This window comes from Macrotis lagotis, chromosome 4 (assembly GCF_037893015.1).
Source record: "Macrotis lagotis isolate mMagLag1 chromosome 4, bilby.v1.9.chrom.fasta, whole genome shotgun sequence".
Classification (NCBI taxonomy): domain Eukaryota; kingdom Metazoa; phylum Chordata; class Mammalia; order Peramelemorphia; family Peramelidae; genus Macrotis; species Macrotis lagotis.
Window position 1 is genome coordinate 266,772,370 of NC_133661.1, and position 12,461 is coordinate 266,784,830.

At 31.8% G+C, this 12,461-nt stretch overlaps 1 protein-coding gene across 1 annotated transcript in view; it reads right to left on the reverse strand.

Moving 5' to 3' along the window:
• The window catches only part of KCNH5 (potassium voltage-gated channel subfamily H member 5), a 471,355-nt gene that overhangs the window by 380,377 nt on the left and 78,517 nt on the right, over window positions 1–12,461 (reverse strand). The window contains exon 4 of the mRNA XM_074232080.1: window positions 4,777–4,905. Coding sequence (XP_074088181.1) covers window positions 4,777–4,905 — 129 coding nt within the window. The remainder of the gene's footprint in view (window positions 1–4,776; window positions 4,906–12,461) is intronic.

The following is a 12,461-nucleotide window of genomic DNA, read 5'->3' on the forward strand; positions in this document are numbered from 1 at the left end:
AAATGACTTCTAAGGCCCTTTCTGCTATGACCACATGAAGAATATTTCACTATAGAGGGACTTCTGTTCTTTCCAAGAAAATTTCTGGTTTTCTTCCCAGGTCTCTCACACAAAAAAGTTATTGGCTTAGGATTAAAAGTAAAGGAATCAAATATAATTTCTGAGTTTAAAAGAAGGTAAAATAAAGGTTAATTAAATTTCTATTGGGTCCATGCTAAAAGTGAACTACTCCATTAGAAGAGGAACTTTGCCCTGCTCCACTGGTCTGACCACAAGTTACATTCTAAAGTGAACTTGTCTTAAATCTACTATAAGGTCTAGCCTCAAGCAATTGACCTGAACGCCACATTAAAAACCCATTTATAAAAGAGGAGGAGGTAAATATAGTTAAGTTTTTAGGAGGTGCCAGTAGCAGCACATTCCCAGAATTAAGATTTTTCTACTATAAAAGAAAATATAAGTAACATCGGTGCCTTAGAAATACGTTGATTAAATTGGATCTTTATTATACTTGTATAGGAATCTTTACCAAAAAAGTCCAGTAACAAGATATAGAAATTTATTTAAAATAACTGCAGACAAAAAAAAAATATTGTCTACTTGCAATAACAAACTCAGTGTCTATATAAACACAATTACAGACTTTCCCCACAAAATAAAATAAGTACCGTATCAATCAAATTGCTATATATTTATATATGTACATCAAATTACTATGTTGGAAAAATAATAACAGAATTCACTGGAAGAACAAAGGGCCAATAACATCAGGGAAACCAGTGGGACAAATTGTGAAGGAAGGTAGATCAGTAATACCAGATCTCAATCTTCATTTTATAAAATAATATTCAAAACAATCTGCTAACAGCTAAGAAATATATTTTGCAAGGCAATTGGATTAAGTGACTTGCCTAAGGTCACACAGCTAGGTAATTATTAAGTGTCCGAGGCTGGATTTGAACTCAGTTCCTCATGACTGCAGGGCCAGTGCTCTATCCACTGTGCCACTTAGCTGCCCCTTCCAGCTAAGAAATATAATGATGAATCAGTAAAATATATTGGGTAAATGGTATAGAGTAGCAAATGTCCAAAGTAATTTAGTATTTGATAAATACAAAGATCTAAGAGTTGGGGACAAGTAATCACCATCTAACAAAAATTGCTATGAAAACTGGGAAGCAGCTTGGCAGAAACTAGGTGTGACTAACATCTCATACTGCATACTGAGATGAAGACAAAATGTGCAAATGATTTATAGATAAAGGATGATAATGTAAGCAAATTAGGGAAGTATCAAATAGTTTACCTGTTATATTTATGAATAAGGGAAGAATTTACAACCAAATGAGATAATGAACATTTGGGGTTATAAGATGGATAATTTTTATTACATCAAATTAAAAAGGGTTTGTATAAACAAAACCATTGCAGCCAAGATTAGAAGGAAAGTCAGAATCTAGGAGGGGGAAAGTATTTTACAATAAGTTTCTCTGTTAAAGACTTCATTTCTTAAATACAGAAAGAATTGGGTCAAATTTTTAAGAATACAAATCATCTCTCAATTGATAAACTCAGTTTTCTGAAGAAAAATTCAAAGTTTTCTGTAGTCAAAGTTTTCTGTAGTCAAATAAACTTCTCCAAATTACTATTAATTAAATAGTCAAAAATTAAAGCAATTCTGAGCAATATGACAGAAAATAATTGAGTTGATATAGAAAACATGGACACTAATATATTTTTGTTAGAATTGTGAACTGTTCCAGCTATTTTTGGAGAGCATTCTGGAACTATGCCTAAAGGGCTATAAAACTATATATAAAGCTATATACCATTACTAGATCAATACCCCAAAAGATCAAAAAATGACATATATGTATTTATGTATTATATATATATATATATAATATGACCATATATATGTAGGTATAAGATATATACTATAATATATATTATATAAATATTAATTCTTTTTGTAGTGCCAAAAATTGGAAATTGAAGGAATGACAAACCATTTGGGAATGTATAAATAAGTTGTGGTATATGATTGTGATGGAATACTATTATGCTACAAGAAATGATGAACAGAATGCTTTCAGAAAACCTGAGAAGACGTTCATAAACTGATGCAAAGTGAAATGAGCCATACCAGGCCAGAAGAATACAATGAGAGCAATACTATCTGATGAGTAGCTGTGAATGACTTAGCTATTCTCAACAATTCAGGGTTTGAAGACAATTCCAAAGAATTTATAATGAAAAAAGTACTATCCATATCCTGGCAAAAAGCTGATAGAGTCTGAAGGTAAATTGAAGCATACTTTTTTTACTTTCCTTATTATTATTATTATTATTAAAGGGTTTTTGGTCTGTGTTTTCTTTGGCAACATGGATAATAAAGAAGTTTTTTAATGACTTTGCAAGTAAAATCTATATTAAATTGGTTGCATGAGAAAGGAAAGGTAAGGGAGAGAGAGAGAATTTGGATCTCAAAATAATTTAAGTGAACTTTAAAATTTTTGTTTCACTGTGACTGAAAAAAGAAAAAAAGAATGAAAGAAATACAAGGAGTTCTTAGGCAATGGCAGTTTGGGGGTTGTGTCTTTGGCAACCCTGAGTTAAAGAAATAGGGTACGCAGTCTTCTGGAAAGAGAACAATTACTAAGTGTTGTCAGCCTCTTAGAGAGAAAACATTCCAGAATTCAATCTTCTAATGAGAAAGTGTGGGAATGTTCTTGGGCAGCACCAACCTCTTAGGGAGAGTATGATCACATGCATTTCCCTAGGAAATAGAAATTCAAAAAGAGAATACAATGGTACAAGGCAGGAAAAAAACAAACAGGTTTTTGCCTTTATTTACTGTTTGGATGATGTAAGTCTAATCAGAAAGGTGCTACCTCTATATAACCCCAAGTTCATTTTATTTGGAAAAAGGGAGAAACATTCAGGCCTTTACAATAAGGTCTCTTTGGTGAAACTGAGACTCACTAGAATTTCAGGGACTTGTCTAGTTAATATTCCCAAGCTTGTTTGCCTTTCAAAGGGAATTCAAATAATAGAATGGTGCTGTAATTCTGGAGGCTTATAAAGAGACCTTTATGCATTTTCTATGAGGTGAAATAAAGACTATTCTATACCCAACATGCATTCTTGCCCTAAATACTTGCATCAAACTGAGGGTTCTTTTATTCATAACCTTGGAGACCTAGGTAAGAACTCTAATCTGAGATTTCCCACAAGCAATTCTGGATGGGGCACACTAATTCAAAAAGAGTAATTAGAGGACAAGGAAGAAATACCAAAATCTGACCTATTCACATAAACCTTGAGTTTGGGGGATTTGGTCATGTGTCAGATGATAAACTACAATATATTATAAATTAAATAAAGAGATAAAATAATGAGCTATGTGAAAATGGGGGGTGTCATACGGAGACATCATCTACTGTGAATGTCTTAGAATGTTTTGGAATTATTACAAATCTATCCTCTCTACAACACCACCTGTTTTTCAAAGGAAAAAGTAAACTACTTATAGTCCTTGAACTCTAATAGCTTTTAAATTCATAGTCTGGGTCCATATTCTAAAGATAAATTATAGAAAACCAAAGAAAGAAATCATGAAATTCTACAGAGTTAACATTGGATTTTCAGCATTTTAAGGAGCACAAAAATTAATTGTCATACAAAATGACTTTGTAATGACCAATGATGTGAGACATTTTTCTTCTCTTAGCTATTTATTACCACAGTTTAAATCAGACTAGACTAGTATCTCTGTTAAATGGTATAAATGCTATGTCACATCTAAGGCAGGGGGGAAGGCAATTGCAACATTCTTAACTGAAATTTCAGTATAAAACTAAATCAATGCTTTGGTTCCAAACTGGAGGCAGGAGGAACAAAAGAAAGAAGTGAAGAAGCTTAGGAGATGGGAGGTAGCAAGAAAAGACAATGTTTGTCAAATGCAAAACAAATTTGCTGGAGAAAGTCATTTCATTTTCAATCTCCTAAGAGGTTATTAAAAGAAATATATCGTAAAAACTACTTTTATAAGTATTTGACTGTGTCCTTTTATGTAACACCCATTTCTAATCTAAGCACAAGCCAGAGAGAAATGAGAATGAAAATGAGATGGGAAAAGGAAAAAAAAAGCTTTTGTACTAACTGTTGAAGTCCTGCAACTGGTGTTCTCTAGTGTTTTCATTGAATGATATTGGTAACTCAATTTTATACTCCAGAACAAGAAGAGTGGGGGCGTCACAATTTTTGTATTTTTCATCTTATATTTTTAATGATAAAAATATCTTTTTAACCTGTTCAGGCTAAATCTAACATTTTTCACTTCACGAAGCCACACATATACAGAATAAAGTAAGAATGGATTAGAGGGTATCATGAAATCAATATATAACCTAAATGACTGTATGGGTTATGAAGTATATTCTTAAATTTTTTCTAGAAGGAGCTTTTGAAATGTTATAATATCCATCTGAATTTTATCAATCCTTGCAGTCAAGAAGTCCTTTAAATCTTATCTCAACCCTTTCTCTGATTATTGAATATTTTTTTATTGTTCAATATTTGGCATGATTTCAAATGCTAATTATAATCAGGCATGGCTTTGGGTAAATGAAAATATGAATTTGGGTCACTATTATTACCACTACCATGATTATATTTCTTTGGCCCTTCAGAAAATAGATTTCATGATAAACATTAAGCAGGTAATTAAGTAGAAGTCCCCATCTTAAAAGCAATAAATCTATTACAAGTTACCTTTTGTAGAATCATCTTCTATTGGCTGCTTGAACAAGGTAATATCTTTAAAAGTACACAGGAACAAGACCACCTTTTCATGTTCATTTCTTATTGGTGCTATTTGCATATAGAACCAAACCGGGGTTCCTGTAACAAAAATAAAGTTGACAAATGATAGATAGAATAGAATAGATAGATACACAGACTAATTAAATGATGGAGATAGAAAGGTGGGGATATAGTATAGATAGACAGATAACAATATATAAAGATAGCTAGAGAGAGAGAAAACAGAGAACTATATAATTTATAATTTCCTAAATGCTAATGTTTACTTTCTTCTCTTTTTTTTCCTTTAAAGGAAAAAGATCATTGAAATAACAGCATTTTTAATGCTTCAAAGAAACCACAAGTATACATCTTTTTTGTATCAAATTTAACCAACAATCAAGAACTATTTATGAAGAATATATCTGTGCTTGAAACATTGAAAAAGAGTCCCACATGGGAAAACAGGCTATATATGCACCCTACTATACATTTTTCAAATAAGAAATACCCAAACTCTAAACTCAGACAATGAAGGCCATTCTAGTTCCATACCAAAATCCACCACACTCTACTATTTTTGACATACTTATTACTGCTTTTTAATCTTTCTTCCTATAAAAAAGTAATATTTATTTCCCTTGATATTTGTCTCATTTCTTGCTTTTCAGCCCTTCTTCCCTCCATTCTTATTTTATTTATTTTTTATTTCCCCTTCTAACTTAGTTTATGCTGATTTAAATTAACTATAAGTCCAAGATGGGTTAAGACAAGAAAAGGATTTGGTTTGAAAATTGAGGAAAAATCTATTACAGGAAAAAATAACTCAAGAAATATAGTGATAATAGGAAAGGGGTACAATAATTTCCAAAAAAGTTTGCCTGAAGATTGAGATGGATTTAGATCAGGGGAAGTAATGAGAGGTAATATGGAAGGAGATATGCTTGAGAACTTTAAAACTAAAGATAATTAGAAGTTAATATAGAAAGCAAAAAGGAAACAATGGAAAAACTTTGAAACAACAGTGAAGTAGTCAAAGAGATATATAAAGTAAACTGTTTTTGTTTCCACATATTAGATTCACATGCACATGATCGATATGTGAGATGAATGAGAACTGAACCAAATATTTGATGGTAAGTGGGATCATGAGGAGTTGAGGACAAGAGGAGACAACAAGAGGTTGTGAAAAGAATTCCAATATAAATCAAGGTACCTTAGAGATATAGCACTCAAAAGAGAGAATCAAAAAGATACAGCACTGGGGAAAAGCTTCAGGAAGGAAACTGGAATGGAATTTTTACCATATTTCATTTGATTTGATAGCAAGACATTTAAATATCTGTTCATTAACTAAGAAATAGAAAATGGAGGGAAGAAATATTGGCAGTAGATATGGAAAAATCTTTTAAATAAAAATGGATACTAAAACAATAGAGGGGATGAGATATACTAGGGAAAATGAAAGATATGCTCATAGTCTATAGTGGGGATAAAGCTAATAATGAGAAGGTACCTTTGAAGATATTCCTTCCTAACTGTACAACCAAACAATTGGATTTGCTTCCTTAGTAGAACAGGATTTCAATCAGAATGTAATGGAATTAAGTACCTCTAACAACTCTCTCCTCTCATCTCTCTTCATCATCATCTATCCAAATATATACCTCTCATATTTTTTGAGAGTCACCTCAAAAGTCTAAAAATCTCCTTTTATAAGCCCTGGTTCTCTTCTATTCCCTACACATCCAGTCTAGGACTTTTATTATGTCATTCTAAGTAAATAAGGTATATTTAATTTTTAACAGTTTCACTTATTACTTTCCCATTTCAATTATAATTGCATACATTGAGTATTTGATGTGTTACTATTTCTTCCTTCAGCTTATTTATATTTTATTGATTTTTTTACATCATCTGATAAACATCTTTGCACTAGACCTGTGATTTCATTATTAGTGTATATTCATCATTAGCAGATAGGTGGTACAGTGACCAGAGTGCTATGACTGGGGTCTGGAAGACCTTAGTTCAAATTAGGACTCATACCTTACCTAAGTGACCCTGAAAAAGTTTCTTAAATCTTTGTTTCATTGCTTTTTATAGAATGAGAATAATAATAGCACCCACCTTCTAGGGTTAGTGTAAGGATTCAGTCAGATAATCTTAATGAAGTGTTTTGCAAACTTTAAAGCACTCTACAAATGGTAACTACTATTATTGTAATATTAATTAGCATTGATATTATAAAAGTAATTCTGACAAGGAAATTTCCTCTGTCAACAAACTTCAGCATCTACCCTGGGATCTGAGAGTTAACATTTTTTTTAACAGTTTAGCAGTTTTGAATCAGAAGTAATTGAACCCAAGATTTTTTTTACTCCAAAATCAACTCTGTTCAATATTCTCTGCTACCTCTCTGAAGTGTTATATTAAGCTTCAAATAGTCATGAATATGTGGGCATTTTACCAGATTTAAGCTATAAACACATTTTGATTTTCTATAACTTGCTCTCATAAAAACAATTCTTATTCTCAATGCAGAAACTCAAATCAAAATGACATCCTTTTTTAGGATTTTTGAAAGGCAATGGGGTTAAGGCCACAAAGTTACTTATTAAGTGTCTGAGTTCGGGTTTGAGCTCAGGTCCTCCTGACTCCAGGGCCAATTCCCTATTCACTGCACCACCTAGCTGCCCTCAAAATAACAGATTTTACATGACAACTGGCTTCCTCTAATGAAGTTATTCTTTTTACATTTGACAGTTTGATCTTTCTAAAGTTTCCAAGATTATTATGAAGGAAAGTCAGATTCACCACCACATTGAGTAGCAAGGATCAACTGGACAAATTCTCCAGCTAATGACTAACTTTTCTATCACTGAATATCACTTCCAGGTTCACCACAACTGTATGATCTCTAGTAGTGTCCTGTCAATTTATCCTATATATGTACAATACTGGATTATAGAGTTCTGAATTGGAGCCAGAAATACCTGAATTTGATTCCTGATTCAAATATCTTACTAGCTGTGACTTGGAAGCAGACACTCACATTAAAAATCCCATCTCAAACACTGATCAGGGTAAATATGACCCTGAATAAGTCACTGAACCTCTCTTAGTCTCAATTTCCTTATCTGTAAAACCAGGATAAAAATGATAACCATTTCGCAGTGTTGTGAGGATCAAATGAGATGGTACTAAAAGTACTAAAGTACAACAAAATGCTAATTATTATTAAATATTTTATTACATATATTCTAACACAACCATCCACAAGAATAATTTCCCTAACCTCTTCTTCACACAGACAGGCTACTTATTCCATTTCCTTGTGAGAAGTTCTATATTAAATACTAATAGCATGAGTGTCAGAAAATCATTTTCCCCCATCCTGAATTTCATTTTGCTCTTCTAAAAATAGTTGGATTATATGATCTCTAAAATCACTTTCAGCTATAAAGTCACATGATTCCATGAAACAAAATTTAGATAACTTAAACATTGAGATTCCTGATGCCAAGAATGAAAATATGTAAGGAGTTAGGGAGTGATTTCTGAAAAGCTGTTTTCTAAAGCTCACCAGCTGGTAAGTTGGAGTTAACATGACTTCTATCACAGGAACACTTCTAGCACATTACTCACACAGGAGAGATTAGTTGCCTTCATACGATGGGTAAGATAGGTACCTAGGACAGCAACCCCAAGACTATATAAATAGTATGCTTACTATTTATGCACTATAATAATTAGATACTATGTCAACAGAGTTTAAATATGCAATCATATATGAGGTATGCTGAGGAGTTACAAAAGAATGAAGTATTTATATTGTTACCAGTGTTCCTCAAATCAGTAAAGGAGGTTTGAGTATCAAACTCTTTCATCTAAGTATTGTGACCCATGCCTATGATTCCTACTAGTGGGGAGGCTGAGGCTAATGAATAACTTGTATAGGAATTTTGAAATGCAATAGGGAAAAAGTCAACCATGTATCTTTATCAAATATGACATTAATACTATGAACATCCAGGAGAGGGGTTCCCTGATTACCTAAAGGAAGCAGGTCAAAGCTTTTGCATCAATCAGCAGTAGGATTTGGCTCATAAGAACCAATGTACTTTAAATATGGGTGAGAGAAACATACAAGCTAACCAGGGGTTTAAAAGAGTAATTTGTGCAAAACTCAGGAAAAAATGGAATTTGAAATAACTTAATAAGAATTCAGTTCAGTTTTGCCAAATGATGGACAAATCAAAGAATGAAAAAATCAAACAATAAATATTTTGAAAAATGGTTCAATAAAGCTCAAAATATGCATGGAATGGCCCTGCCCACTTCATTATAAAACTTCCTTTTCCCCCTTCATTTTTTTTAACTGAATATACTATGAATTCCCGTCCTTTAAAAGTATTTTAGTGAAGAAAGGTTTAGGTCCATCTGCTTTTGAGACAAATTAATGGTATTTATAAATAATAATAATGTGAAATGGCTCAGAAATTCTTTCAAATGAGAGCCAAGAGGCAGTATTTTATGAATTAATTCCAGGTTAAAATAACATATTTAGTCACAACAAAGGAAAATATACCATCAAGACCACCTAAGTTGTTTCTATTTATATTTTTAAGAGAAAAGATAGCTGGTTATTGAGGCTCTCTCTGTGAGTTCTTTGACTCTAATATTCAGTTTATTTTTAATACAACAAGTAGCCCTAGAAATTTTTAGGTATGAATACACAACATTACCATTCCCAAGAATAGTCAAAGATAAGAAAAATATATTGAAAATGAAGGCAATAGTGAATTGTATCATTGTGAAGCTGCTTGTATATCAATTTATTTTGTTTTGTTTCAAACTTAATATAAAGTATCTGAGAAGAGACTGAGTGGTGTACGCTTTTTGACAGATCAACAAACATGGGAGCTGTATTAATACATAGGTTATTTCTTTTCCAACACAGTGAAGTTTGAGGGGAAGCTAGGTGGCTCAGTGGATAGACACCAGTCCTGGAGTCAGGAGTTCTTGAGTTCAAATCCAAACTCAGACACTTAATAATTACCTAGCTTTGTGGCCTTGGGCAAGCCACTTAACTCCATTGCCTTGCCAAAAAAAAAAAAAACTAAAAACAAACAAACAAAAAAAAAAATCATTAGCTTCCCCAACACAGTGAGTTTGTCAATGTCAATGAAAGTTGAAGAGCTTATAATGCACATCAGTTCCCTCAGGTCCTTTACAAACCTAGTTAAAGGTACATTTTGAATTTTTATATGTGAATCTCTTGAGAAATTCAGGAAATTTATACTTTGGAAGAAAAATATAAAATAACAAAACATGAAGAGAGAGTAGCATGGAAGCTACCCAGAAACTCAGCCATGTGACCTGGTATAATTAGCAAATAATAAGCAACCACTTTCCTTCTGGAGACATATGAAAGAATTGGGAAGACATAGATGTATGTTGGAGAGACCCCTGAACTAAGAGAAAACAAGCATAACTTCCTTGAGGGCAAGAACTATGGGTTATTCATCTTTTATACTATGAAGGATTTACCTCAAAGTCTTGCCCACTTTATAGGCTGGTTGAAAAAAGATTCTAATTTTGCTATAATTCTATATGCTATTTTAATCAGATGCCTCCCTGTGCCTCAACATCTCTATATGTGAAATGGTTAAGGAACTATGATGCATGTGTATTTTTATCATGAATATATTTCACATATGCCAATAACACTTACTTCAATATATCAATATTTCTTTTATTTTTTAAAATGAAAGTGACTTGATAAAGTGTCCTGAGTTCCTAGATAGATATATGGATTTGCAATAAAGCACAACTAGCTAGGCTCGTATTTGAGACACAAAGTTCCTCATTGATGTGATATTCATTATTTGATTTTGTTTTAATTGCTGGGGAAATTCAAAGCAGAATAAGAAATTTAATTCAGATAAATATTTCAGATCATAAACCAAGAAAAGATACAAACGGATATCCATAATTTATCAGAAAAAGGATCATTCCTTAATTGATAAAATGGCTAAGAATATTAAAAGTTATTTCTAAAGGAAAGAAATTCAATCTATATATAAATATATGGGGGAAATGCTCCAAATCACTGCTATAGAAATTCAAAAAATTCCTAAGATTCTGCTTAACATCCTATACTTCATTGGCATAGATGATTAAAAAAAGAAAATGACAAATATTAAAGTGTCTATGAAAAAAACAAGCATATTGGGTCACTAGTAATAGAATAGTCGATGAATTACATTGAAAATTATATGGAATTATATGCAAAAAGTTGTTAAATATTGAATGTCCTTTGATTCAGTTGGACCTTTTCTAGAGTAAAACTAGAACCTGAAAGGATGCTTATCAGCTTAAAAACAGTTGGATAGACTGTGATATTATGAATGTGATGAAATACTATTGTGCTCAAAGAAATGAGGACATAGATGATTTCAACAAGATATGAAAGGATTTGTATGAACTGATGAAGAAATAAGCAGAACTAGAAGAATAATTTGTTATATCATCATTATTATAAAAATGAATAATTTTGAAGGATTTTAGAACCTGAAATAGCTTGAAATAGACAGGAGCACAATTCATGCAATAGCAACAGTACAATTAAGCCAAATAGTTTCAAAATCTGTAAGAACCACAATCAGTGCAATTATCATCCAAGATTCCAAAGGACTGCTGAGAAAATCTAATCTTTACCTCCTGACAGAGATATGATGGATTTAGAATGGAAACTGAAATCAATATTTTTGAACAAAGCCAATGAGGGAATTTTTTTTACTTGACTGTATGTATGTATATATATATATATATATATATATATATATATATTATATATATGTATATATATGCCATAAGGAATTTTATCTTTTCCCTCGACAGAATGGGAGCAAGAAAGGAGGGAAAGTAGATTTCTGTTCATTAAAAAACAAAGTTCTTGTATATATAGAATTCAAAGAGACTACAGATTTGTAATGTTGCATATACTTTCAGGTAGAAATTTACTTGGCTGTTTTACTTCCCAAAACAATTCTAGTAATCTGAAAATCTTTGTAATGTAAATATATATATATATCAATAAAACAAAAAAGCAATGAATTTGATTAATCTTTCCTTAGGAGAGTAAGTTGGGAAAACTCAGTGGTTGGAAAATTTTTTCAGAGTTGTTTTGAGATAATAGATGATGTTATTTCAGGATAAAAGGATGAAACCTATATTTTTATTTTTTTGCATTACCATAAAGAAAACATCAGAGATTAAATGTGCATGAAAAGAAAATAAGAGATGACCCAGAATATAATTGTCTATGGAAAAGCCAAGTTTTCTGTTATGGAATTTTTAATACTGTTATTACAGACTATATGCAGAGATAAATCCTTTTATATATCAATATGACACCTGAGAACTGCTTAAGTCTAGAAAATGATTTCATCTCATTCAAAATCAACTGAAGTGCCAAACACTTTTCTAAAACAATCCATTAGTTGATTTAATTACTCATTTGTTCAATTTTGTCGGCTCATTTATTTTTTGATACTGTGTCTCCCTATGCCACTGAGACTGGAAGTGTGATATCCATCCCCAATATTAAGCAATACTAAGGTTTTAACCCACTCTATGAACTGGGTCAA